This window comes from Rhamphochromis longiceps, linkage group LG17 (assembly GCF_057381845.1).
Source record: "Rhamphochromis longiceps isolate RC_006_pf linkage group LG17, R_longiceps_female_GT1.1, whole genome shotgun sequence".
Taxonomy (NCBI): domain Eukaryota; kingdom Metazoa; phylum Chordata; class Actinopteri; order Cichliformes; family Cichlidae; genus Rhamphochromis; species Rhamphochromis longiceps.
This window is the reverse complement of record NC_140573.1, coordinates 9,153,579-9,179,061: the sequence shown is the minus strand read 5'-3', so window position 1 is coordinate 9,179,061 and position 25,483 is coordinate 9,153,579. Positions and strand designations below refer to the sequence as shown.

The window sequence follows — 25,483 nt, the reverse complement described above, 5'->3', positions numbered from 1 at the left end:
GCTAGACACCTCACATTTTGCATCATAAGTCATTTGCATGAATCAATTATCGTAATGGTTGCTAATCGATTTTCTGACAGCTATTTGAATTATGGTTCCAGGTTTAGTGACAGTGCTTTTTTTTCCTTATTAAATCAAAATAATACAAATAGAATATGCTAATAGCTTTATTGTGTTATTTTCTGAAAGGGAGACTCTCATTTTGTTATTTCTTTATAATTTTGTTAACCAGCCCGTGAACAGTAGCATTGTGTGTTTTGTGGCTCCGGAGAAGATTTGTCAGCTTTGAAAAAATAACCCTGATCATGTACAGTGTCTGGGCTTGCAGAAGTGCATTTATACCAGGAAGCCTAGGCTCTTGTATGCATTATGGATGAGCAAGATTTTTATGAGAGACTAAAATTCTCTCTAAAGTTTTTATCTCAGGGGCTTAGGTTTGAACGTCAGGCATATAAAGAAGAAGAAGAAAGTGTGTACTTTATTGTACTTTATTGAGCCCCGTGGGGAAATTGCTCTCTGCATTTAACCCATTCACTCAGTGAAGCAGTGGGCAGCCATTGGGCGCCCGGGGAGCAGTGTGTAGGGACGGTACCTTGCTCAGGGGTACCTCAGGGTAGCTGTTAAGGGGAATCGAACCCCCGACCTTCCGATCATGGGGCAACCACTCTACCTACTGAGCTATCCCTGCCCTAAAAGACCGTATTACTCATTAAAATGAAACAGTAGGCTAAGAAGGAGAAACTGATTCTCTAAATAAATGAATATTAATTGCACTGCTGAACTTGTTCATTGATATCACCTCACAGCAAGATGCCTCTCTGTTTAAAACCACTTGTCAGCTGGAGCCTTTCTGCGTGGAGTTTGCACGTTCTTCTTGTTCCTGCATCGTTTTCATCTGCATGCTTTGGTTGAAAAACTGAGGATTCTCGAGTTAACCTAACATATAGGATTTAATGTGAGTGCGTGGCTTTCAAGAAATCCAGCTCCTGTCCTTTACCACTCCAGATAGACTCCGGACCTGTCACTTTTACCCCTAGATTGGTACATCTTGGTTTTGTAGTGCACACTCAGTACAAATGAAGCCAAGCCAACACCAACCACTGACCAGCGTGCTAAACTCAGGAATAAATATGCATTACAGTAACATAAATAGAATTCTAAGACAAAATAAAAGCATCAAAGACAATTCAGAATCAGAATCAGAATCAGAATGGGGTTTATTAACAAATGTTGAGCAGGTTTACAACATTAGGAAATTGCTGCGGTGCTTCAGTGCAAACATAGTGTCATAAATAGCACTTAAATAGACATGGAAAAAAATAAAAGTAGGGATAAGAATTAAAAGTGCTACGTGGGAAGATATGTGCATGAGATATACATGAGATATATACATGAGAATAAGAATTAAGAGTGCTACGTTGAAAGATATATACATGAGTGCAGGTGGTGATCAGTGCCTGTTACGTCCCTCTGCAGCTTTTAATCGTCTCAGTGTTTTCAGCTGGTGCTAATTGGCCACACCTAGTCAGGTGTGGATAAAAGCATACCTGAGGCAAGCTTTCCGGCAGTGCACTAGTCTTTGCCTTGGTGGCACCAGCCATTTTAGCCAACCTGGTTTTCCATTTTAGGATGAAACCTCTTCTCACCCCACACTCTGTTATTCATCTCCTTTTTTTTATGTTGCGGCTTTTGAGCCGGGTCGTAACAGTGCCAAACATGGAATGATGCAGTGAACACAGCGTAGGGTCATGTGTTAGTGGCGGGTACAGTCATATGGTTATTGTTCATGTGTCCAACAGCAGAGGGGAAGAAACTGTTCTTATGGCGAGAGGTTCTGGTGCGAATGGACCGGAGCCTCCTGCCTGAGGGGAGCAGGTCAAACAGACTGTGTCCAGGGTGAGAAGGGTCAGCTGAGATCCGAGCTGCACGCCGCAATGTCCTGGAGGTGTACAGGTCCTGCAAAGATGGGAGTCTGCAGCCAATCACCTTCTCAGCAGAGCGCACAACACGCTGCAGTCTCTGTTTGTCCCTGATAGTGGCTCCAGCGTACCACACGGTGATGGAGGAGGTGAGGATGGACTCGATGATTGCAGTGTAGAACTGCATCATCGTCCGTGTTGGCAGGTTGAATTTCTTCAGCTCCCTCAGGAAGTACATCCTCTGCTGGGCTTTCTTGATGACGGAGGTGATGGTGGGCTCCCACTTCAGGTCCTGGGTGATGGTGGTACCCAGGAAGCGGAATGAGTCCACAGAGGTGATGGGGGTGTCAGTCAGGATGATGGGGGGGAGTGGGGCTGTGTGCTTCCTGAAGTCCAGAATAATCTCCACTGTCTTCTGGGCATTCAGCACCAGGTTGTTGTGGCTGCACCAGGACACCAGACGTTCAACCTCCCTCCTGTAGGCAGACTCGTCCCCGTCCGAGATGAGTCCAATAACGGTGGTGTCATCTGCAAACTTGATTAGCTTGACAGACTGGTGGGTGGAGGTGCAGCAGTTGGTGTACAGGGAGAAGAGCAGAGGAGAAAGAACACAGCCCTGAGGGGAGCCGGTGCTGATGGTCCGGGAGTCCGAGACATTCTTTCCCAGCCTCACATGCTGCTTCCTGTCCGTCAGTAAGTCAGTAATCCACCGGCAGATGGGATCAGGCACATTCATCTGGGAAAGCTTGTCTCGGAGATGGTCTGGAAGGATGGTGTTGAAAGCAGAGCTGAAGTCCACAAACAGGATCCTGGCGTAGGTTCCTGGGGAGTCCAGATGCTGCAGGATGAACTGTAGGGCCATGTTGATGGCGTCGTCTACAGACCTGTTGGCTCTATATGCAAACTGCAGGGGGTCCAGGAGGGGGGCCGTGAGGGTCCTGAGATGGGAGAGAACTAGGCGCTCAAAAGACTTCATGACCACAGATGTCAGAGCCACGGGTCTGTAGTCATTTAGTCCAGTGATCCTAGGTTTCTTGGGGACAGGGATTATGGTGGAGGAATTGCAGGAATTAAACATGATTAAAACAATAAAATAAAGAATAAAATCAACAGCTCATACTGTGTAGAAGCAAAACAACATTAAAACTGAAAGAAAAAAAACTCACATAAATGAACATATTTGTCACGTATTTAAAGTTTTATCTGGAAGTTTAAAAACTGCTGAAGCTACAGTTCCTTACATGACCACTTGAGGCTGTCTCTCAACTGTCTTTTATGGCGTATTTTTGCACCTAGCCTATCCAGTCTTTCAGTGATGACGTGATGAATCCTGCTTCCGGGCCCAAACTACTCTGTGTTTGATAAGACATGTTTTAATGCTTTGTATCTTGTTCTATTTAATCTCAACAAGCCCCTAAAAACAGTCAGTGATCACTGTCGGACTCTCTTGGTTTTTATTACCACTATTCATTTTAAAGCTCAGTTTTTAAAAACTTACGATGTAACTACAGCCCAGCCCATGCAGCAGTATATTAATGACTAACCTCGTATTGTGGATGGATTACCTCAGTTGTTCTCCTCACTGAGGTTTGGTCCGTTTACATCCTGCCAAGCGATTGCATTTGTCCCTAACCATCGGGAACCCTCACATTAACTTTTATCGAGTGGAAAAAATTTTTTAGTGTTCGTCCTCCAGCTTTACTGTTACTGTTTATACTAACATAGCTGTGTCGCTAGTGATCGTGTAGCACATCATTATATACCAGGTAGTCCAACTTCAGTAACCCTACAAACGTCACTGCTGTTTAGTTTTCTGTCTTCATTTATGTCAGAAGTGATAGCAGAGCTGTACGTCTTAATTTTTTTTGGTAGAGCAGCAAGACTGATCATTTTATTAAAGATGAAAGAATTTGGAAAGTTTTTCAACTTTCAGTAATGCCACCGTGATCGTTTGACTTTGGGACCTGCAGTGTAGTTTGGGCTCAGACACGGCTAATGACGTCAGACTTAAAGACCGGATTATATGGCTTGCTGTTTGGTTAAAAAGAGTTTTTAGGGGCCAGATTGGGCAACTGCAAACTGGGTTTAGGTGTTAACCCCCCCCCCCCCCCCCGAAAACTGCTGTTAGTATATTTAAACTCAGTGAGAAAATTGCGCGATAAAATGTGGGAACTCAAAAAATATAGGAAGGAGACTATTTTGATGGACTTTACTGCTAAGTGATTTAAAAAGTTTTTGTGCTTCGTATTAAACTGAACTGTGTTTAAAAAACAGTGAAACCTTTGTAAAACTAACACCTGTTAGATCACCTATTTTGGACTTATGCTCACTTGCTACTTTGCCCCATTTAGTCAGTCTGGTACTGGGTGTACAGCCCCTTGCTGACAAAGCTAGCTCCTATTGGCTGGAAATTTAGCACTCCACTCTCCAAAAATGGGCTCTTCTGTCTGGACAAACCAAGGTGGTAACAGCCATAAACTGAGCCTTCAGAACTGGAGTTCACAATGACTACCTCTGCCCTTTATGTACAATCTATACTTTCATGAAATGCCTCTAACAGTCTCCTTTTTTCTAGCTTCATACATAATTCATAAAGATTTAAAATATTCCGTTAAGTCTTCAACAACCAGCAATCATACACGCTAACAAAGTGTAGACACAATCATCCTTCTGAAGCGCTGCCTGTTCACCATATGTCCCACGGTGAATATATAACCTTTAATTTGTAATATATTATCCTCACTTGAGCCCCCTCGTGTAGCCCTCTGAATTATCCATCCCATCAATGCACCGAACAGCGATCCATGATGTGGCATCCACACTCGCTCTCCTTAAAATCGCAGTGTGTCAGCAAGAGGCCTGCTCCCCTTGTGTTAGTCACAAAGGCACAAAGGAGTCTGCCACAGTGACAGACTGGATGCTTCACACGGCACTTGTGCCTCTGAGCGAGCGAGCGTGCTCATTTGCGTGCGCGCGGCTCTTTTTGTGGCGGTGGCAGTTTCATGCTAAGTTTCTTCCAGAGAAAGAGAGAAAGACAGCCATCATTGGGGCTCAGTTCTAAAAATAATACCCCAGTATGTCTTTGTACTGTTGTGCCATTCCTATTTTCTAAAGACAATAAGTTATTTATTTATTTATTTTACAGTGACTAGCAGAGCCCGGTGTCTAAAAACTCAATATGTTGCACTTATATTTATAGTGCCATTCCTCTGCTTTGACAAGCCATCATGTTTTGGTGAAGCACAATAAATTTTCTGCGTTTTAAAGGGCCCCGTTTGACTGTGTTGTATTGAATTATCCAACATATAATATGTCTCGGTGACAAGCCATCAAACTAAAGAAATCCAACATTACAGAAGTGGTGGCGGCAGCATTTCCCAACTCTTTGTGGCAGCATCACGGTCAGAGCTGTAAGTTGTCAAAATATGCAAGTATAAAGGGGGATTTAGGGGCCTTTTTTCAGCTTCTACAAGGCTGCGACTGAAGGTTTCTCTTAGACAGTGATAATGCTGTAGTTTTGCAGCAGTGACGAACGTGCTCTCTTTCATCAAGTGAAATCATGACACCACAAATTTTCTAGGTCAAGGCTGTTGACAGTGTGAGTGGGAAAAGAGAGGAGAGGTGAAATCAAAGGGTGAGGAAGAGACGTAAAGGGAAAAGCGAGAGGAAGACACGAAGACCAAAGTCTGAGACTGAGATTGACTACGTGCGTGTGTGTGTGTTTTCATGTGCATCAGCTCCGTTGTTCCTTTTAACACAGCGGCCCCGTGCTTCCATTCACGACAACAACGTGTCAGCAAGAAAAATGAAACAACAGGAGAAAAAAAGCAGCCTGATACCACCGAAGCATTGGTTACACTTGTGCACACATCTAATCCCAAGTATCTGCTCCTGTGAGGCTTTGTGGACTCACTTGGCCTCAAAATGTCCACCTTGTATTTCTCTCTGCTTTTCTTTTATTATCAGATTACTGGTTCACTACCTGTGGTTGAGCAGTCTTCTGTTCTCTGTAGCTGCTGTTGGATTTCCAGCCACTTGGAGGAGCAGTTACTGCTTTCAAATGTATTTCTGTCCACATAGCAACATAAATTTTAATATGGCTTTAGCTAGTTTAACTATGCTTTTCATCAACTCGCAAGTGAAGCATCTTGTAGCCAGCTGGTACAACGTGTCCTTTCTATGGTGAGGGGAAGATAAAGACGAGGTTTATTGAAGGTCAACAACCTCTTTATTTAAAACCATGCTACAGTATGACAACTATGTGTAGCATTATACTGTAAAAGGTAAAATGGCCTGTATTTGTATAGCGCTTTACTTAGTCTCCAAGGACCCCAAAGCGCTTTACACTACATTCAGTCATTCACCCATTTATACAGTGGTGATGGCAAGCTACATTGTAGCCAGTGGCGGTCCTAGCCTGTTTGGCGCCCTGGGCGAACACTCCCCCCCCCCCCCCCCCCACACACACACACACAGACAACACATATTAAGGATTGTACATTAACATAAAGCTGTTGCACACACACACACATATGAAGAGAGAGAGAGTATGCATAGTATGCAAACGGCTACCAAACAGCCATCATAATTCGTCATACAATGGGAACAGGGCAAATCAGCAATTGACAATGACTACTAAATATTAAAATCTGTAACATAATGTATTATTTGATTTAATTGAGACTTTAAATCATCAAACTGTAAATTTTAAATTGTTATTGATCCCTTTATATTAGTCCTAAAGTGTATATTTATTTTCTTACTCTTCTTATATATATTGTTTGTTTACTTGCACTGCTGTAACTGGAGCCTCGCCTTTACTGGACTGTAGCGGAGATGACAATAAAGTTTACTTTGACTTCAGCAGCGAGCAGGTGCACCGAGGGCTCTCGCGCTCACTTTTCGTGTATAGAATTTCGGAAAAAAAGCGGTGCAAATTATAAGTCTGTATTATACCGGCAACGGAAGGTTGCCGGTTCAAGTGAATAGCAAAGTGAATAGCAACGATGTTAACCCTACTAATGCCATAAGCACCTCCCAGCTTAATAATTGCATAGCTACTGCCTTATCCCATAGCTAGTGTAGCATTAGCTAAATTGGCTAATGTAGCTTCACCTAATGCTACTAACTCATTGTTTCACTATGCGGGTAAATTTATGCAAGTTTCCCAAAATATCTAAGTCTCATATCTTAATGAGATTCAAAATCAATATTTGGGTACGACCTCAAGTTTTATCCCTCCATAAGAGTTAACGTATTGCATAGTATTATGAATTAGCTGAGGTGACACGTAGCAGAAAGCCAGAACCACAGTGGGCACAAATCTGTCACTCAAAGCACCCACGCCTCTAATAATACATCATTTTAAGCAATAACAAAGTGTAAATGATGAGTTATTTAAAAAATAAAATCCTGTCCACATAGCCCATTTTTGACACCAATCAAAAATGAGAGAATTAGCTAAAGAGATCAGTTTTTATTTTTGCTTTAAAGTAGGCATTTAAAATAGAAGCTAGTGGAAAGAGAAGTGACCAGTAGATTTCATTGAGGTTGGTAGTAAATTGCAAGCCTGTCCTTTTTCCAGTGTCACTGCTGGAAACATGCGATCAAAGCTCGCTAACATTACTTGTCCTAAAAAAATATCTGATACTGATTGTTTTTATTATTGAGACATAAAACCTCAAAGCTAAGGTGTTACACGTGAGAAAGGATTTGGGTTTTTTTTCTCTTTAATAGCAGATCACAGATAATCCTTATTTATAATAAATGAGCAGCAGGTGCACTTCAAAACATTATAACAGACCAGGTCAGCAACATCCGGCCAATGCTTTACAATAAAACATTAAGTAGACGCAGGACACTCTCAACACTCTGCTCTGTGACGCTTTCCTCACTTTAGGTTAATGACTTTCTCTTCAAATATATTGCACATTGTTCACCTGCTCAGAATCTTTGTGCAATAAATTACTTTTATGAAGAGGAATGTAGGTTCTTCAATTACCTTCCTTTGAAAGGAGGTTTCGGTGTGCATAAATAAGCGCGGAGCTGACAGTAGCAGACACCAAAAATACTCTAAGGGGTGAAGCACCTAATTTAGCAACTAAGAAACTGGAGAGCAAAAGCTAAAATCCATAAAGAGGAATCCAGCAACCTCGAGCGGAACTTTGACACGGTGATATTTTATCATCGAGGCAGCTCTTGACACAAACACACCTTCAGTAATAAAGTGTCACTAAAGGAAATGGGGAAGTGAGCCAAGGAAGTCATGAGGTCTGTCGTCTCAGGTTTTGAAGTGAATTCATTACGCACAAAGAGAGATGCTCGGCTGGATACAAATATTCAGATATTTTTAAATAGATTTATAATATGAATAACATCTTAATAAGCATAAAAGTTCAGCTAATGGCCATTAGGTTGGTATTCATCACTAGCATAATGCCAGCCTGCGGGATGTATGCTCAAAAAATGAAAACACTGCTGTGCCAGATGTGACTGTGAACACAAATAAATACAAATTGTACATTTTCTTACCTGTGACTCGAAAAATCATGGCTTAGGTTTGATCTTATGGAGTGCTCAGTGCTCATCTAACCAGTTAGTATCTCTTAAAACTGCATCTGAAACAATATCCACGTGACATGACGGCGTTATGCTGTTGTTGCAGCATTTCAATTTTGTCTCCCACATCTGCGTCTCCTCGTGTAGCCCTACTGTTGTTGCACCGTTCTGCCTGTTTTTGCTGATAGATTGTGCTTTTGAGCTGCTGAGCAGACTCTTTTAAGACAACAAGGTCAGCCCATTAGGCAGTGCTTCAGAGCGATGTTGAATGTGTCGAATGTGGGGATTATTGGGTGAGACTTTGCAGGCTGTGTACACTCACTGCGAAGTGAGTTTAGCTCAAGGGGACTCCATGCAGATAAGAGCAGTTTTTATACACCAGAGTATAATAATAAGCTCCTGTGGGCTTAATAGAGAAAATTGTGTTTGGCAGGGGCTAAATCTTGATAACACTAAAATGTACTTAGTTTTGTTCTTTCTTTCTTTTTTTTTGTTGTTGTTATGAGTCGAGCCTGGCTTTTTGTTTAGCTGTTCATTGAGTGCTTAAATTTAATTATAACATTTCCTGTGGAGAGGCAAATGTTTGCCCTGGTTTTGTGTGTGGAGTTTTTCAGATTTTCAGAGCACTGTTCACTGTCTTATAATTGTCTTTGTAATTGATTTTGGGGGCATATGAGGTTCAATTAAAGCAAAAGAAAAGCTGCTCTGCGTGACTCCTGCGCAGGCTGTGTACTTTTGAGTGCTCACATATGCCTATATATCTATTTATATTTGAGTTAGTGCACATCATCTTCTCAAAGTGTGCTATACCGACTGAGTTGTCCTTCTGTGACACTGTGTCGTTTCACTTGAACGCCTGATCGGTCCATCTCTCCAGGCAGTATGACGTCTTCCTCCCCAGGAGGGCTTTTAGCGTGCGTTAGTCGTGTGTGCGCGTGTGCGCGTCAGCGTGTTATTTTGCTGTGCTTCCTTAACTGTGAGTATGACACACCCAGCTGTACCTTCTGGCTTTCTTTGAGATACACATAGGAACACACTTGTGTGTCTTTGTGAGGACTCTTAGAACCTGGTATCACCATGTTTGTCCCCAGGACTGTCAGTGGAGCTGTTTTTATGACATAATAGCTTCCTGGTTGATTTTTTTTTTTTTTTTTTAAATCATTAGTGTTTTAAAACTAAAAAAACATTCCTGTTAAGCCTTCCAGTGCCCATCCTGGTCTTCATTAATACTTCAATTTAGATTCTAAAGTTTCTTTGGTCTAATGTTAATATTTGTTTTTATTTCATAGGTTACACCTTGTGGATGCAGACAGACAAATATCCTTTTGACTGACCTATTCTATTTCTTGTATAGATTTAACTTATGGGTTTTCCATAAAAGAACAGATTTATTTTTTTTGTCTAAACCAGCAGTCCCCAACCCTTTTTTGCGCGACGGACCAGTTAATGTCTGATAATATTTTCACGGACCGGCCTTTAAGGTGTCACGGATAAATACAACAAAATAAAACAAGTGCCAGTAACAAAAAAAAGAAGATTTATTCATAACACATGGGAAAAAACCCAGGGAAACTGAGTTAACGATAAAAATGATAAAAACCAATAAAAACACTGAAAACCATAAATTTCACACCCGAGCCTCAACTCTCGCGATCCAGTACCAAACGAATCATGGACTGGTACCGGTCCGTGGCCCGGAAGTTGGGGACCACTGATCTAATCCAAAGAACAACTGAGAAAAAAACCCTCTACTAAGTCCAAAATATAAATCTACAAGAATAATTCTACATTTATTATTCAGCACAGAATAAAATCCTGTCGTATGGCTAAAATCCTGTCTTTGACCCATTGATGGTACAGAATAATATACAAATGAAGCCATCATAGATGCACATTATGTCTGACTTCATTATGTCTGCCTGTAGTTTGCCTCAGACAAAACACTTTTGTTGATGAGTTTTGTCAAACATTTGGGTCGTTCTGCATTTCAGAAAGGAGGATTATTCAGGGTATGCTCATAAGCTAACAACTTGTGACAGTAAGTTGTTAGTTTCACAGAAAGCGCTGCACTTCACTGAGATGGTACTCTTGAGGTTTCATAACTGGACTTCACATGGCTGACGTCATTGTAGCTACCTCCATCTTTTATACCATCTGAGTCATTCATCCGGTACGACCACAGCAGTCTTTAAGGAGACTTTGATTTGCAAGTCCACGAAATCAGAACAACGTGATTGGGCAGCTGTGCTGATGGTGTGTGAGCCCAGTCCCCAAATGGCGCTCAAAGGTATGGTTGGTTTCATGTGCAATTTACAGAAGTTGCCTGGTGCAGTCCATTCATTTCAAAATCAAGCGCAAAAAAACATCCTCTTTTTTGGCATTAAATATCAGCGCAGTTGATATTAAATTGTGTGACGTGAATGTTAGTAAATTAGTTTGTGCGCTTGATTTAAATAGTCCCCTCCCTATTTTGGGCTTTAAGAAAGGAGCTCCCAGAAATACATATGTAACTGGGGCAGCTGCCTAAATTTCAAGGATCTCCACCTCTTACATGCAGTCTTGTAAATCTAGACCCTAGTGAGGTAAACACATCGATACAACCCCCTTGGCCCCTTACCAAAACAATTACCAACTCTCAAAACTGCCCTTTGAAGTTGAGACATGTGTGCCATCAGTGCTATAGGGAGGTGCCACATATATGTGCGCACACTGCCATGTGAATCGGGACTAACTGCAGTCTTTGGGCAGTAGGACACACTATGCCAATTAGCAGAAGATGAACTAACCACACTTCCCATTTGACCACTGGTACGCACACATAAAGAAAGAGAGGGAAAGAAAAGGTTGCAAAACAGGGAAATTACTTCTAATCCGGGGGCCTGTGATGAAAATACTTTTAACTTCTCCCTCGTGGGCCACAACAAGGATTTAACAACCTCTTTGACTGCTACTATATCGCACAGATTTACCTGCTGTTTCCTCTGCTGTAAAATGGCTTTTGCTTCCGTTCAGCGGTGTACAGGGCTGGTTGAAGAGCTGCACCACTGCGGGGGAGGAAGGCACACTGCGATCACAACCTCCAATATGTCAAAAGTAATTAGGCTGTTCGGCGAGTATACCCTATTATGTGCAGAGAGGTGTGTGCTGTTAATTAGACTGATGAGGAGATTCTCTAATAAGCCCAGCATAGACCATCAAACACATGTCTCGTTTTGTTCTGATTAGACTTCTTTTCTCATTGAAACTGGGAATTCGCAAAGCATGTTTGCTAATGCACTGCAGTTTATTAAGTGGTTTTGTGCAAATATATGAATGATTAGTGAAGTATTGATCGGTCTGTTGAAAGAAGTTTAATAGGCAAATATTGTGGTATTTGATAGTTAATAGAGGCCACATAATTATAGCTTCCTTGCTGTTCCTTGTCAGACTTAACAGGATGTTAAATATGTTTTGGTTTTTCGACTGTTGACGGACAAAACAAGTCATCATGGGATGAACTGTCGAGATTTAATTTGAATGTTGCACCAATCTAAAGTGATTCGCTCTATATTTACACGCATGCTTATCTTCAAGCACTGCTTTGTAATCATTTTGCAGTGAGCAAGACAAAATGGCATAAAATGATGAATTGCAGGGACCCACAGGTGTTTCTGGGTGCAAAAGTATAATCAATTTTTCAATAAATGCATTTGCCAATGAAGTCTGTGGGTAGAATGCTAACCTTTCCTGTGAGTGTGCCACTAAAACCTTCCTTTAAAGCAGGTTGGTGGTAAGTGTGGTGCCAATGCAGTGCCACCGTATTCAATTCTTAAAGCAAAGCCTTGAATAAGGTCCCTTGTTGCAAGACTTTGCTGGAAGGTAAGGCTGCATGAGCCATTCCAACATCTCTTCTGTCATTATTGTGGATTTGTCTCATTGTGTCTTTTTTTTTCTTCTTTTCAGTTTTTTTCCCACCTAAACTTCAAAGTTTCTTGCAGGTAAAAATATGCATGGTAGAAATAAACTGCTGTAGATCACTCTTTGAAAATCTTTGTTGACAGCGTGCCACTAAACGCACTGAAGCTACAAATTAGACAGTGACACTTGTCGTCGTTTAAATGAGCTTTGGTCCAAGAATTTGATAGTCGGCTACATTTTTCGCGTGACAAGCGTTTCATTTCCCAAAACGACCTTCTCTCCCAAGGGAGAGAGCTGAAAAAGGGGGTTCTGCTTTAATTAGGCTAGCTCGCTCGCAAAACATAAAAAAACAACAAAAAGAGTGGAGTAGTGGAGGGATGAAAGATGGAGAGCTAGAATGCAGGAGAGGATGAAGGTGCGGAAAGTGTGAGGAGGAGGAGAGCAGATAATGAGAGGCAGGGTGACAGTATGAAAGAGTGCAAGAGGAAGAGAGCGTGTCAAGAATCAAGGGGGGGTTGTTTGCCTGCGGCCGCCTCATGGTGTGATGTCGCTGAATCTTCTCACCGTGTTTTATTACAAGGGGCTCGGTGTTGGGGTCGGTCTTGTCAGCATGTCAGCTAGCTTATGTTGGCTCGTGCGTCTCGGCGTGTCCGCTCGCACCGTGTCAACGTTCATTTTTGCATGCAGTGGCTGAGTTCATGCCACGAGTGACACAGGAGATAAGAAGGAACCCAACTTACCTACATAACGGCGGGGTGGGGCTCGGCGGTTTCTCTTGTTCCACTTCCTCTGAGAGCAACACGGAGCACCTTTAATGATTTGAATAAGTCTACCCCCCAGTTTGCTGCGGTCATGGTCAACTATATTTCCTGTAACACGCGTTAGTTACCAGGAAAGTGGAGTGGCATAAAAATTTCAGGCATGCTTTCCATTACACTGGTTTGCTGCAGACTTTACACGAGGGTCAGTTTGTCATCAGCTTTAAGATCCTTTATTTTAAATACTATTTTTCCTTCGTTCTTTATGTTGCTTTCTATTTACAGTATTGCAGTAACATTATTTGTTGACATGCTAAATATTTAATGAAATATATCTGTCATTCTCCAATTTCACAGCTCGCCAGGCTTTGCATTCATGCGACAGGGCAATACATAAAACTGATTCTTAGAGCTGCTCACATAGCCATTTTTCGCCATTAACACAGTGGGATCTATAGCATGAAGACGTATTATGACCTGTTTAACAGCGAGCGTTGCCATCTGGGCTTTGCTGTCGTGTAGCTTTGCTTACGGCGACTCTCGCGCTGTAATTCTTGGGTTTCTTTGTTGCAATGTGAGAAGGTACGGTCAGCGTTGTGAAGTGTGTTACTGTGTCGGTGTGTCACCCAGCAGTGATTTAATCGGCGTGCCAGGAAAAAAAATGGAGGTTAGAGCTGATGGTGTAGTTTCAGTGGGACGCATGAAGTCATTAGTAACATCCAGATCAGCTGAACGCTACTTCCATACATTCGCCTAATGAAGTCGTTTATTTGATTGCTGTTGCCGCTGCTGACTTATTACACCTGTATGCAATTATTCTTTAATATATGCTAACTGCCAATTTGAGGCAGCAACATGTTAAATTGATGCAATCATTTATTTCTGAAAAGGAATTACAGTTTTAAAAAATGCGCATAAAATCACCAGATATGCATACAACAGTGTGTGTGTGTGTGTGTGTGTGTGTGTGTGTGTGTGTGTGTGTGTGTGTGTGTGTGTGTGTGTGTGCGCGCGCGCGCGCGCGGGTTTCTTTGCATTTTCTTTTTTTTAGCAGGAAATTAAATCACTGGTGAATCAAAGAACATGGTTACAGGGATGCAAAAGTCATATGAAAGTGTGGTATTGTCAGAGAGAAGCAGAAAGAAGTCCTGCTTATTGATTTACACCAATGCTCTTAATGACTGCATAGCACACCCACAAAAGTCAAAATAAATAGCTTCCATGGCTTCCTGGATATCTTCTAATGCTGTTGATGAATATTTTTTTGCCTCTTATTCAAAAAAAGCTCTTACAAATCTGCCTTTCTAAAAAATATTATTATTATTATTATTATTTATTAGATTTTAAGGTTTTCAAATGCAAAATCCTTCGAGGCAAATCTTGCCACTTTTCCATCTTGGCAACAGCTCTGGGCTCTTCTGTCAGGCCATTATTTTTTCTGCCAAGCATGTAGTTGCGTCAGAGCAAGAACACAACTGGACATGTTTGCTCTTATAAAGAGGACCAGCAGATTTTGTTTTACACTAGTCCTGGGTTATGTGTTTGGTGTTACCCAAAGATTTCCCCCTCAGGATTCTTTCAATGACAAGTCTTTCTGGTTATATTTTAAAATTTTGTTTTCTTTTATTTTCTTGAATAGTCAGGCCCCATCTTATCTTAAAGACCTTGTAATGTCACATCTCACCAGTAGAGCACTTTTGTCATGGGCTGCTGGATTACTTGTTTTCTAGAGTATTTACAAGTAGAATGGGAGGCAGAGCCTTTGGCTTTCAGGGCCTCTCCTGTGGAAACAGCTTTCAGTTTGGATTCAGGATTAAGATTCGGTTTAAAACATTCCTTTTTAATAAAGCTTATAGTTAGGGCTTGATCTGGTGACCCAGATCCCTCCCTTAGTCATCATGCTGAAATAGGCCTAGGCTGCTTTGGGTTCCCATGTTCCACTGAATGTTTCTTCTTCAATTACTTCTTTTTATACTTTCTACCTCTGTACACACCACTCTGTATTTAATCATTAGTTATTATTAATCTCTGGTTCTTTCTCATAGTGTGTCTTTAGTCCTGATTCCTCCCATCACATCCAACTAGTTGCAGCAGATGGTTACCCCTCCCTGAGCCTTGTTCTGCTGTAGGTTACTTCCTGTTAAAAGGGATTTTTTTCCTTCCCACTGTCACCGAGTGCTTGCTCATAGGGTGTCATCTGATTTTGGGGGTTTATTTGTATTGAGGTGACGGTTGTTGTGATTTGGTGCCTTACAAATACAAGTGAATTGAGTTGAATATATCTGCTAACTTCATTGTGTCCTTAATTATATTCTACTAACAGTTCTAGTTCTGGTGCATTTGCCTCATTCAGTGGTTAACTCTGAATTTCAATCTACAACTAGAAAATCAAAGAAAACACAAAAGTCCAATTTCCCATTCGGGACTTGGGAATGGTTTCATTTTCAGTGACAGTTATATTATATGTTATCCAGCTACTACATCAATCAAATCTTTCTTCTGTCATTCGTGACTTAATAAAGCTTCAGACAGCGACTGTCGTTGTAATCATAAATGTGAAATATTAGATATGCTGCCTTTTCCATGATAGAATTACATTTCCACATACTGTCAAAGCTAAATAATGCAATATGGGATAAAGTCATTTGTGTACATAATGAACACTGAGTAATGAGGGTGTGTTCTTCCTTGGCACTGCCTAATGTGATTAGGCAGGCTATCTGCTTTGAACATAACTGTTTTCTGTTACGCAGAGGTTCGAATAAAACCTGGATTAACCGGATTACCTTCATCATTATGTCCTGTCATTGTGGCTTGTGTTCAAACTAGATTAACATACCCAGGGGTCGTTTGTTTTTTGTTGTTGTTGTTTTTTGCGCCTCTTTATCTCTTTATCACAGGTGCACAGAACAGACAGAGCATGAATATGAATGGTACATATCACAAAGCAGTGCTGAAAGTTGTCATCTGAGCTGACTATTAATTAAATCCATACCTGTCCTTCTGGTGCAGCCTCCTCTTTTCAGCTCTTTCTCTCTCTCTCTGTCTCTTTTTGTCTGACAGAGACAGTGATGGATACAAGGACGGCGACAGCTGAGCTTGGCTGGATATCGTTCCCTGCCAATGGAGTAAGAACAATGTGCAAAGGTGTACTGTGTGTGTGTGTGTGTGTGTGTGTGTGTGTGTGTGTGTGTGTGTGTGTGTGTGTGTGTGTGTGTGTGTGTCCGTGCGCCCTTGGGAAAAAACTGTTTGAGTACACTTTACAGTGGTCCAGTAATGAGTCTGTCAAATTCCTAATTACAGTAGCAAGGTGACACCAATTAACCACTACTGATGTAAATAGAATGCATTCCAAAAGATCAGTGAGGTGCATCAGATGGGAGTCCGCAGCAGCTGAATAGAATAGAATAGAATAGAATAGAATAGAATGGGTTTTTCCATCTAAATTGAGCTCCTTGGCTGTTTAAATTCTGGCTTGGCGACTGGCCGGTCACAGTGGTCTGCTGTGTGCGTTTGAGGTGAGTGACTCTAATTGTGATGAATGGTTTACCCATGTAGCACAGAACAAGGTAGAGGAGAAAAAAAGAGAAGGAGACAAAATGGGAGGGAGGGATAAAGTTTAATTTGTGTCAGGTTTTGGTAAACCCATTCATCATTTTGGCCTCTCCTCTCCCCTCTCCCTCTGCTTCCTCCCCTCTCCTACTACTTGGCCCTTCTTCTCACACGCACACATCGCCCAGTGGGAGGAGGTGAGCGGTTACGATGAGAACCTGAACACCATCAGGACGTACCAGGTGTGTAACGTGTTTGAGCCCAGCCAGAACAACTGGCTCCTCACCACTTACATCGACCGGCGCGCGGCGCAACGCATCTACGTGGAGATCCGCTTCACTGTGCGCGACTGTGCCTCCATACCGAGTGTCCTGGGCTCCTGCAAAGAGACGTTCAACCTGTACTACCTAGAGACCGACAGGACTGTTTCAGACGGCATCAAAGGGGTGGAGTACTGGGCCAACGCACCCTTCCTAAAGGTAAACACTTTAGGTAAAAAGAGGGGAGAGGGAGTAAAGATATAGTGTTATTTACAGATTTTTAAAAAGCAACAAAAACCCTATACAGTGGGGCAAAAAAGTATTTAGTCAGCCACCGATTGTGCAAGTTCCCCCACCTAAAATGATGACAGAGGTCAGTAATTTGCACCAGAGGTACACTTCAACTGTGAGAGACAGAATGTGAAAAAAAAATCCATGAATCCACATGGTAGGATTTGTAAAGAATTTATTCGTAAATCAGGGTGGAAAATAAGTATTTGGTCAATAACAAAAATACAACTCAGTACTTTGTAACATAACCTTTGTTGGCAATAACAGAGGTCAAACATTTACTATAGGTCTTTACCAGGTTTGCACACACAGTAGCTGGTATTTTGGCCCATTCCTCCATGCAGATCTTCTCGAGAGCAGTGATGTTTTGGGGCTGTCGCCGAGCAACACGGACTTTCAACTCCCGCCACAGATTTTCTATGGGGTTGAGGTCTGGAGACTGGCTAGGCCACTCCAGGACTTTCAAATGCTTCTTACGGAGCCACTCCTTTGTTGCCCGGGCGGTGTGTTTTGGATCATTGTCATGTTGGAAGACCCAGCCTCGTTTCATCTTCAAAGTTCTCACTGATGGAAGGAGGTTTTGGCTCAAAATCTCACGATACATGGCCCCATTCATTCTGTCCTTAACACGGATCAGTCGTCCTGTCCCCTTGGCAGAAAAACAGCCCCATAGCATGATGTTTCCACCCCCATGCTTCACAGTAGGTATGGTGTTCTTGGGATGCAACTCAGTATTCTTCTTCCTCCAAACACAACGAGTTGAGTTTATACCAAAAAGTTCTACTTTGGCTTCATCTGACCACATGACATTCTCCCAATCCTCTGCTGTATCATCCATGTGCTCTCTGGCAAACTTCAGACGGGCCTGGACATGCACTGGCTTCAGCAGCGGAACACGTCTGGCACTGCGGGATTTGATTCCCTGCCGTTGTAGTGTGTTACTGATGGTGACCTTTGTTACTTTGGTCCCAGCTCTCTGCAGGTCATTCACCAGGTCCCCCCGTGTGGTTCTGGGATCTTTGCTCACCGTTCTCATGATCATTTTGACCCCACGGGATGAGATCTTGCGTGGAGCCCCAGATCGAGGGAGATTATCAGTGGTCTTGTATGTCTTCCATTTTCTGATGATTGCTCCCACAGTTGATTTTTTCACACCAAGCTGCTTGCCTATTGTAGATTCACTCTTCCCAGTCTGGTGCAGGTCTACAATACTTTTCCTGGTGTCCTTCGAAAGCTCTTTGGTCTTGGCCATGGCGGAGTTTGGAGTCTGACTGTTTGAGGCTGTGGACAGGTGTCTTTTATACAGATGATGAGTTCAAACAGGTGCCATTCATACAGGTAACGAGTGGGGGACAGAAAAGCTTCTTACAGAAGACGTTACAGGTCTGTGAGAGCCAGAGATTTTCCATGTTTGAGGTGACCAAATACTTATTTTCCACCCTAATTTACGAATAAATTCTTTACAAATCCTACCATGTGGATTCATGGATTTTTTTTCACATTCTGTCTCTCACAGTTGAAGTGTACCTCTGGTGCAAATTACTGACCTCTGTCATCATTTTAAGTGGGGGAACTTGCACAATCGGTGGCTGACTAAATACTTTTTTGCCCCACTGTATACCTATCATTGCCTCTTGCATATCTGGAAAGCTTCTCACTGTGGAAGTTCCATTGTGTCCACTTGCACCCATCCAAGTGGAAATTCTCTTGTGTGTCAAAATGGTGACCACTGGACATCATTTTCGTTTTGAGGAAGTGAACAAACTGACAGGAATTTTGCTATGTGCAACAACGCAAAGACTGCATACCCAACACCTTGGGGCTTGAACGTTGTGGTCTTATCAACTAAAACTGCTGGTTCTTAGCTGGAGACCAAGCAGATTCCAGAAAGTGTTAAATTACACCTTCCTTGTATGTCAGTTCAAAAGAATGAAATCCAAACATTGAACCAGTCCAAAATTGATCAGTAAGTAAGTAAAACTGCAACAAAGGCTAAAAGTATTGTAGCCTGAAGCCTTAACCTCCACTCGCTATTAGAATTTAACCCGTATTGACTGAATGTGTTTGTGCTTGTTGAGATTCATAAGTCACCTCTCTACTTAAATGTCATGCTCATGCTCTCATGCATTTGCAATTTCACAGAGACGTTTAATTTTGCCTGGCCACTGTGGAGGTTTATCGGGGGGAAAGATACAATAACAGCATTTCATAGCATTTGGGCATTAGCGTGTTTACCTGATAGGTAGAAAATCTAAATCAATAAAGAAAACCTTTGTTAAAAATGTATCTTTTTTTCCTTCTTTTTCTCTCTGTCAGGTGGACACCATTGCAGCAGATGAGAGTTTCTCCCAGGTTGATTTTGGGGGCAGGCTGATGAAAGTGAACACAGAAGTGAGAAGTTTTGGGCCTCTGTCCAAAGGCAGAGGTTTCCATTTGGCTTTCCAGGACTTAGGCGCTTGCATGTCGCTTCTGGCCGTCAGGGTATTCTACAAGAAATGCCCCAGCATCGTGCAGAACTTTGCTTTCTTCCCAGAGGTATGAAACAGAGCTAATTGAAATCGGTGGTGATTTTTACGAGAGCTTGGCACAGCCATCGGATGGATATTTAAATGGAATTTTTTAATGATTCTTATTTTGTGCAGACGCTGACCGGAGCAGAGTCCACCTCATTAGTCATCGCCAGAGGAAGCTGCATCCCCAACGCCGAGGAAGTAGACGTGCCCATAAAGCTCTACTGTAATGGAGACGGAGAGTGGATGGTACCCATAGGCAGCTGCAGCTGCAAGGCGGGTTATGAACCTGACAATGGCAATGTGTGCCGAGGTAAATCTGTACATTAACGAGGCCGTGCTAGTTCAAACTGAGCTCGTAAAAAATGAAGATGAAATGAGAACATCAGCAAATACTGCACCGCATCAGTGCATATCAGAGGTGCTGCTGTGTGGACTGAACTGATAATCTGTTCTCAGATCTCTGCTGATGACCTTGCTACAGCAAACACTTAAACACGCTGCACATGACTTTCTTGTTATTTTGTAGCAAAAGCTAACAATCCAGTATGACAGCAAATCAATAACCAACAAACACGCGTCTAATATTGAGCCCCAGCAAACATGCTACTGTGGCAATCAATATCTTATAGCATACGTCGACCTCCAACATGGAAATTATTTAAACAGAGGAAATACTATTTTAATCAAAAACATTTCAGCTTTCTTTGTTTATATGTCCCAAATATATGATTTTTTAAATAAATGGAACTGTATATTTGCTGAGTAAATTCTGGAGGAAATGCAAGTGCTTTATTAGCTCCAGGAGGGAAAAAAAGTGTGTCAGTTTTGGCAGAGTTAACTGAATAATTTCATGCGTGTATATATTTTATGCCCAACCGGGCAGCGCATGATGTTCCATATGTTAATGCTTCTAGAGGCAGACTCGGGTGAACGTGGTGCAGAAATAGCTCCTCTTTCCTCTGTGTTCCAAATATCTCTCTCTCCTTTCCATCCTTTTTATATCTGGCCTTGTTCCCCATTTCCTCTCCGAAGTAGTACCCATCATTTCTTATTCTCCCTGGAGAGTCTCATTCATTTTATGTGTGTGTTTGTGCGTGCATGTGCGTGTATATGTGGTGACTTAGTGAGTGTGTGGTGGGCGTGTGATGTATGTACATATGGTGAAATGATAAGTGAGGCCGCTTCAGCCCATGTTAATTAGTTTAGCGTGTTCTAGTCAGATTAGTCGAGCGCAAATTGGTGGCGAACTGTCACACAGTGTTGGAGAGATAGAAGGGCGTGAGGAAGAATGACGAGAAGGAACAAGTGAAAGGAAAAGAAGAAGCAAAGATAAAGAAAATTAGGGAAAAACCTCTGGAGAGATGAACTGCAAAGTAAGTTTTTTTTTTTTTTTTTTTTTAAAGAGAACAAACCAAGGACATAAAGGTTAAAACTGTGAGATAAAACAGATAGAGAGCCTAAAGACTGAATAGTTTTTCTTCCTGCCTCTGGTAAAATGCATGCAAGTACATGGACTGAAATGTCAGCTTAGCCTTTGTTGTCACTCTCTCTTTTTAACAGAAAAACTTGCAGCTTTTGAAAGGGGTAAACTCGTCCTGATTCAAAGAAGATAGTGAATACGTCTGACAGTGTTACAGCTCTATAGAAAAACCACTGCTAAAGGACTAAATTACCAGGTTTACAAGATGTTGGCTATATATAAAAAAAAATCCTACGGTGTTTAGCCTTACAATAATATTAGCCTCGCCCTATTGCAGCGTACGCTTGCTATAACCAAAGAATGTTCTCATGAGTTCTTATTACTCCTTTATCTGTGTCTATTTAGAGTAATCGTGATAACAGAAGTTCAAACTTGAGCCCAATACCCAGGAAAATAATAATGTTTCAGTTCAATGAAAGTAAAAAGACTAAATTATAAGGCTCATTTATTTATTTTTGAATGATAATAATAATAATACTGTATTCAGCTACAACTGTTTCTGTGCTTCTGGTGGCTTGGCACCATATTTAAAATGCTGATCACTTATTGGTAAGATAGGCTGTCACTGTTTCTGTCTTGTTGCTTCTAAGAGAGACCTTTCATATTTTTAGACACAGATAATTATGGAAGCCCGTTTCTGCCACAAAAAAAGGAAAAAAGTATCCATAACTTGAAATTTTGAGCCATTTTCTCGAAATTTTGACGTATTAACTCGAAATTTCGACTTAAGTCTAAATTTCGAGAAAAGTAGCTCAGTAATCTACGTGAATGACGTCATTTCCTAGTTACCCGGAAGCTGAAGCCCTCAGCTACAAATGCTACAGCTAAGCTACCAGTATTACAGCCAGTCATGAATGCACAAATTGCTGATTATTTTCAGTGTGGTTTCACAAATGATGAAATCCTCGTGTTATTAGCTGAATCACATGATGTTACTATCAGCAAACGTACTCTCGAAAGCGCCAATTTGTTGCGACCCTGTTTTGAGTGCGCATTCCACGTACATTACTGATTGGCAGAGCTAACTAGAAATTTCAAGTTACTTTTCTCAAAATTTCAAGTTAATAAATCGAATTTTCAAGAAAATACGTCGAAATTTCGAGTTAATAAGTTGAAATTTTTTTGAAAGTACGTCAAAGCTTTGAGTTATAGATGCTTTTTCTTTTAGTGGCGGAAACGGGCTTCCACAGATAATTGTGTTTTCCTGTTAAATTAAAAATCTCTAACAATGGTACAGACTTATAGACTGATAAGTTTTGTTGCCCAGCTTCAACATTAAGGTTATCGTGTTAGTAGCAGCTACCTGATGCATTAAGAATAACTTATCAGACAGCTAATTTGAATAAGTAATAGTTAAACAGCTCATGTTGCCATGTGCACCAGCCAGATTAGTGTTCGTGGTAACTGTTTGATATTTGAATGTTGTTTAAAAAGAAGCTTTATTTACTTCACAAAAGTCTTCATATAGACAAAGCTGTCCGTATTTATGATGCATCTGATAAAATAAAATTGCATCAATTAGCATCCAAGTATCATTTTTTTGCCAACTCTACCTTAAAAAACGAAAACAAAACATTCTGACATTTTCAGAATTTTGGTTTTGAAAGGTTTGGTAAGTATCAGTTCTGGTGACCTCCATATAGTCCTATGACTGTTAAGATAACATAGGCCAGACAAAAAAGTCTAGAAAACAGGAATGCTCCAAAACACTAGCTCGTAGTGGTTTTAGCTATTTCAAAAAAAAACGTCTGTTTCTATTTTTGAACATGGGCTATCTGTTCCTAAGACACTGTTGTTTTAGTGATTAGAAGTTGCTTCTAGAAGTTTCATTATTAACACTTATCAATGTTTGTCATATATGGATTTCAAATTAAAACTTTTTAAGCCTTCATTGTGAGTAGTGTGACTATACAGTATGTTCTTATAGCAGTTCGTGAAATAGTCAATTCAGTTTGATTAGGTTTTATTTATATAGCACCAAATTACAGCAGCAGTCACCCTATGGCAGGTGTAAAGACCCCCGAATAATTGAAATAAGAAAACGCCAACATCCAAATGATCCCCTTGTGCGCAAGCACTTGGAATCATTGGGAAGAAAAAACTCCCTTATGACAGGAAGAAACCTCCGGCAGAACCAGGCTCAGTGCACTGGGCCCCGGTCTGATGGGCCTGGGCCCCCCTTCCCTGGCGGGTCGCGGAGGGTGGGAGTGCCTACTGGGGTCAGCGGGGGAGCTGGCCCCAGGGAGGGGTTACCTGCCCCTCCCTTCCTTCCCTCCCCATCTCCAGCTGCCTCCCTCTTCCCGCTCCTCCACAACCACCCACACATGCAGGGCCTTGGAGTGGGGGTATGTCACCAGGGTGCAGAGGAGGCTACCCCCCCCCCCCCCCCGTCCCCTTCTGGCTGCCTCTGCCTCAATTTTATCCCACAACTTAGACATTCACATTATTCACACTCTCATTACACATACATATAGGATCTTGGGGGTGGGCACAATCACGGAGTCCAAATTACCATCAGGGTGTACACCTCACCCCTGGCATCGTTGCCCACCTCTCAATTTTAAATACACTTAGTCATTGAGGGCTAGCAGGAGGGACCATGCTCTTACCTGCTGCTCCTTGGCAGGTAGCTCCATGCCCTCCTGGGTTTTAATTGCACCTTAGAACACACATGCATCAACACTACAATGAGCGGGTGGAGGGAGGTTTGGAGTCTTCTCCCACCCCCATTCTCTGCGGCCTGCTGGAGCGGGAGGGCTAGTAGGAGGAGTTGGCCGTCCGACTGCGGTCTGGGGTGTGGGGCCTCCCTGCTGCTGCGGAGTCGGGGTGGTCTGCCTCTCCCCACCGCAGGGAAAAGGGTAACACCACCTGGGTCTGGGTGCAATTCCCCCCTCCAGGGGCAAGGGTACCTAGACCCGGTTTGTACGAGTACGCTTGGGGAGTGTGATTGTGTGTACAGCGTCTCTTTATGTCTGTCTCCACGTTGGTTGAGTGTGGAGTGAGTGCATATGAGAGCATGAGGGTGGGAATGGATGTTTGTGTCTGTGTGTGCCTGTATGTCTGTGTCTATATGTCAGGTTGGGTATCAGACGCCACCTCTCTGGGGACACCTCAGGCCCTCCAAGGTTTGGAGGCCTATCTCCACCCACCACCACTTCCCCTGCTGGTGGCGGACTCCCTCAGGTGTCGGTGTGTTGGTGGTTCTTTGTGTCTGGGGGTGGGCGTCCGGGTACACACCGGCTCACTCCTTGGCGGCCGCTTGTCGGGGCCTGGGGCCTGGGGCTCGCTCGGGCCACTTTGGAGGTGGGGTGCCCCCGGCCTCTCGGCCTGGGGCTCGGTCACTCAGGCACAGCTGGGGGCCGGCGGAGCTCACGGGCGCGTCACTGCAACTCCCCCTGACTTCTGCTCCGCGGCTGCTGGACGAGCCCTCATCTGGGACTCTCCTCAGCTCTTACTGGAACAGTGGCGCGGCTGCCCCTCTGTTGGTCTTCCATGGTCTCTTGTGTTCTGGGGGCCTCTGGATGTCTGGAGTTTTGATCTCCTCCATACCCGCTTCACACCCTGGAGGACGGGGCTGTGGCCCCCCCACACTCCCTAGCAGATCATTACATGGAGAAACCTTTGGAATGCAAGCATGCTGATCCACACAGGTATGCACACATGGGTATTCACAGACGCGGACTAAAGCTTTCTTGGCTGCTGCCTCAAAGCACACTGTGCGCTGTCTATCTTGCGTGCTGCACAATATCGTTTATTATTTAGTAAATATTGATATCTATGACTAGCTAGTTTATTGTGATGGTGCTTTGTTTTCTCTATTATTATGTTGCTCTTTGTTGTTTGCTGTCTCCTCTGTTTGTTTTTTTTGTTTGTTTGTTTGTTTTTTTTCTCCATACAGGTGACCCAGGAGTTCTTTTTTTTTTCTCTCTCTCTCTTCCCCCCCCTTCTCACCGTCTCTTCTCCCCTTTGGTTTTCTTTCTTTCTCTCCCCCTCTTTCTCTCATTCATTCCCCCTGTCCTATTTATTAAAAAAAAAAAAAAAAAAAAAAAAAGACAAAGGATGAACTGAAGCTCTGCCATCACGTAATGTCGCATACTGCTGTTTCTGATGTCATTTAGAAAAAAAAAAAAAAAAAAAAAAAAAAAGAACCAGGCTCAGTGAGGTCGTGACCGGTTGGGAGGGAGGAGTCACAACCTTTAGTCTACTGATTTGTGTTCCTGAACATTAACATGATTTCCTGAGCATGACTTTTGAT

General features: G+C 42.5%; 1 protein-coding gene across 1 annotated transcript in view; it reads left to right on the top strand.

Moving 5' to 3' along the window:
- LOC146649273 (ephrin type-B receptor 1-like) overlaps positions 1 to 25,483 on the top strand; it is a 149,920-nt gene that overhangs the window by 29,926 nt on the left and 94,511 nt on the right. The window contains exons 2-5 of the mRNA XM_085387084.1: positions 16,196 to 16,260; positions 16,873 to 17,163; positions 19,552 to 19,770; positions 19,878 to 20,058. Coding sequence (XP_085243210.1) covers positions 16,196 to 16,260; positions 16,873 to 17,163; positions 19,552 to 19,770; positions 19,878 to 20,058 — 756 coding nt within the window. The remainder of the gene's footprint in view (positions 1 to 16,195; positions 16,261 to 16,872; positions 17,164 to 19,551; positions 19,771 to 19,877; positions 20,059 to 25,483) is intronic.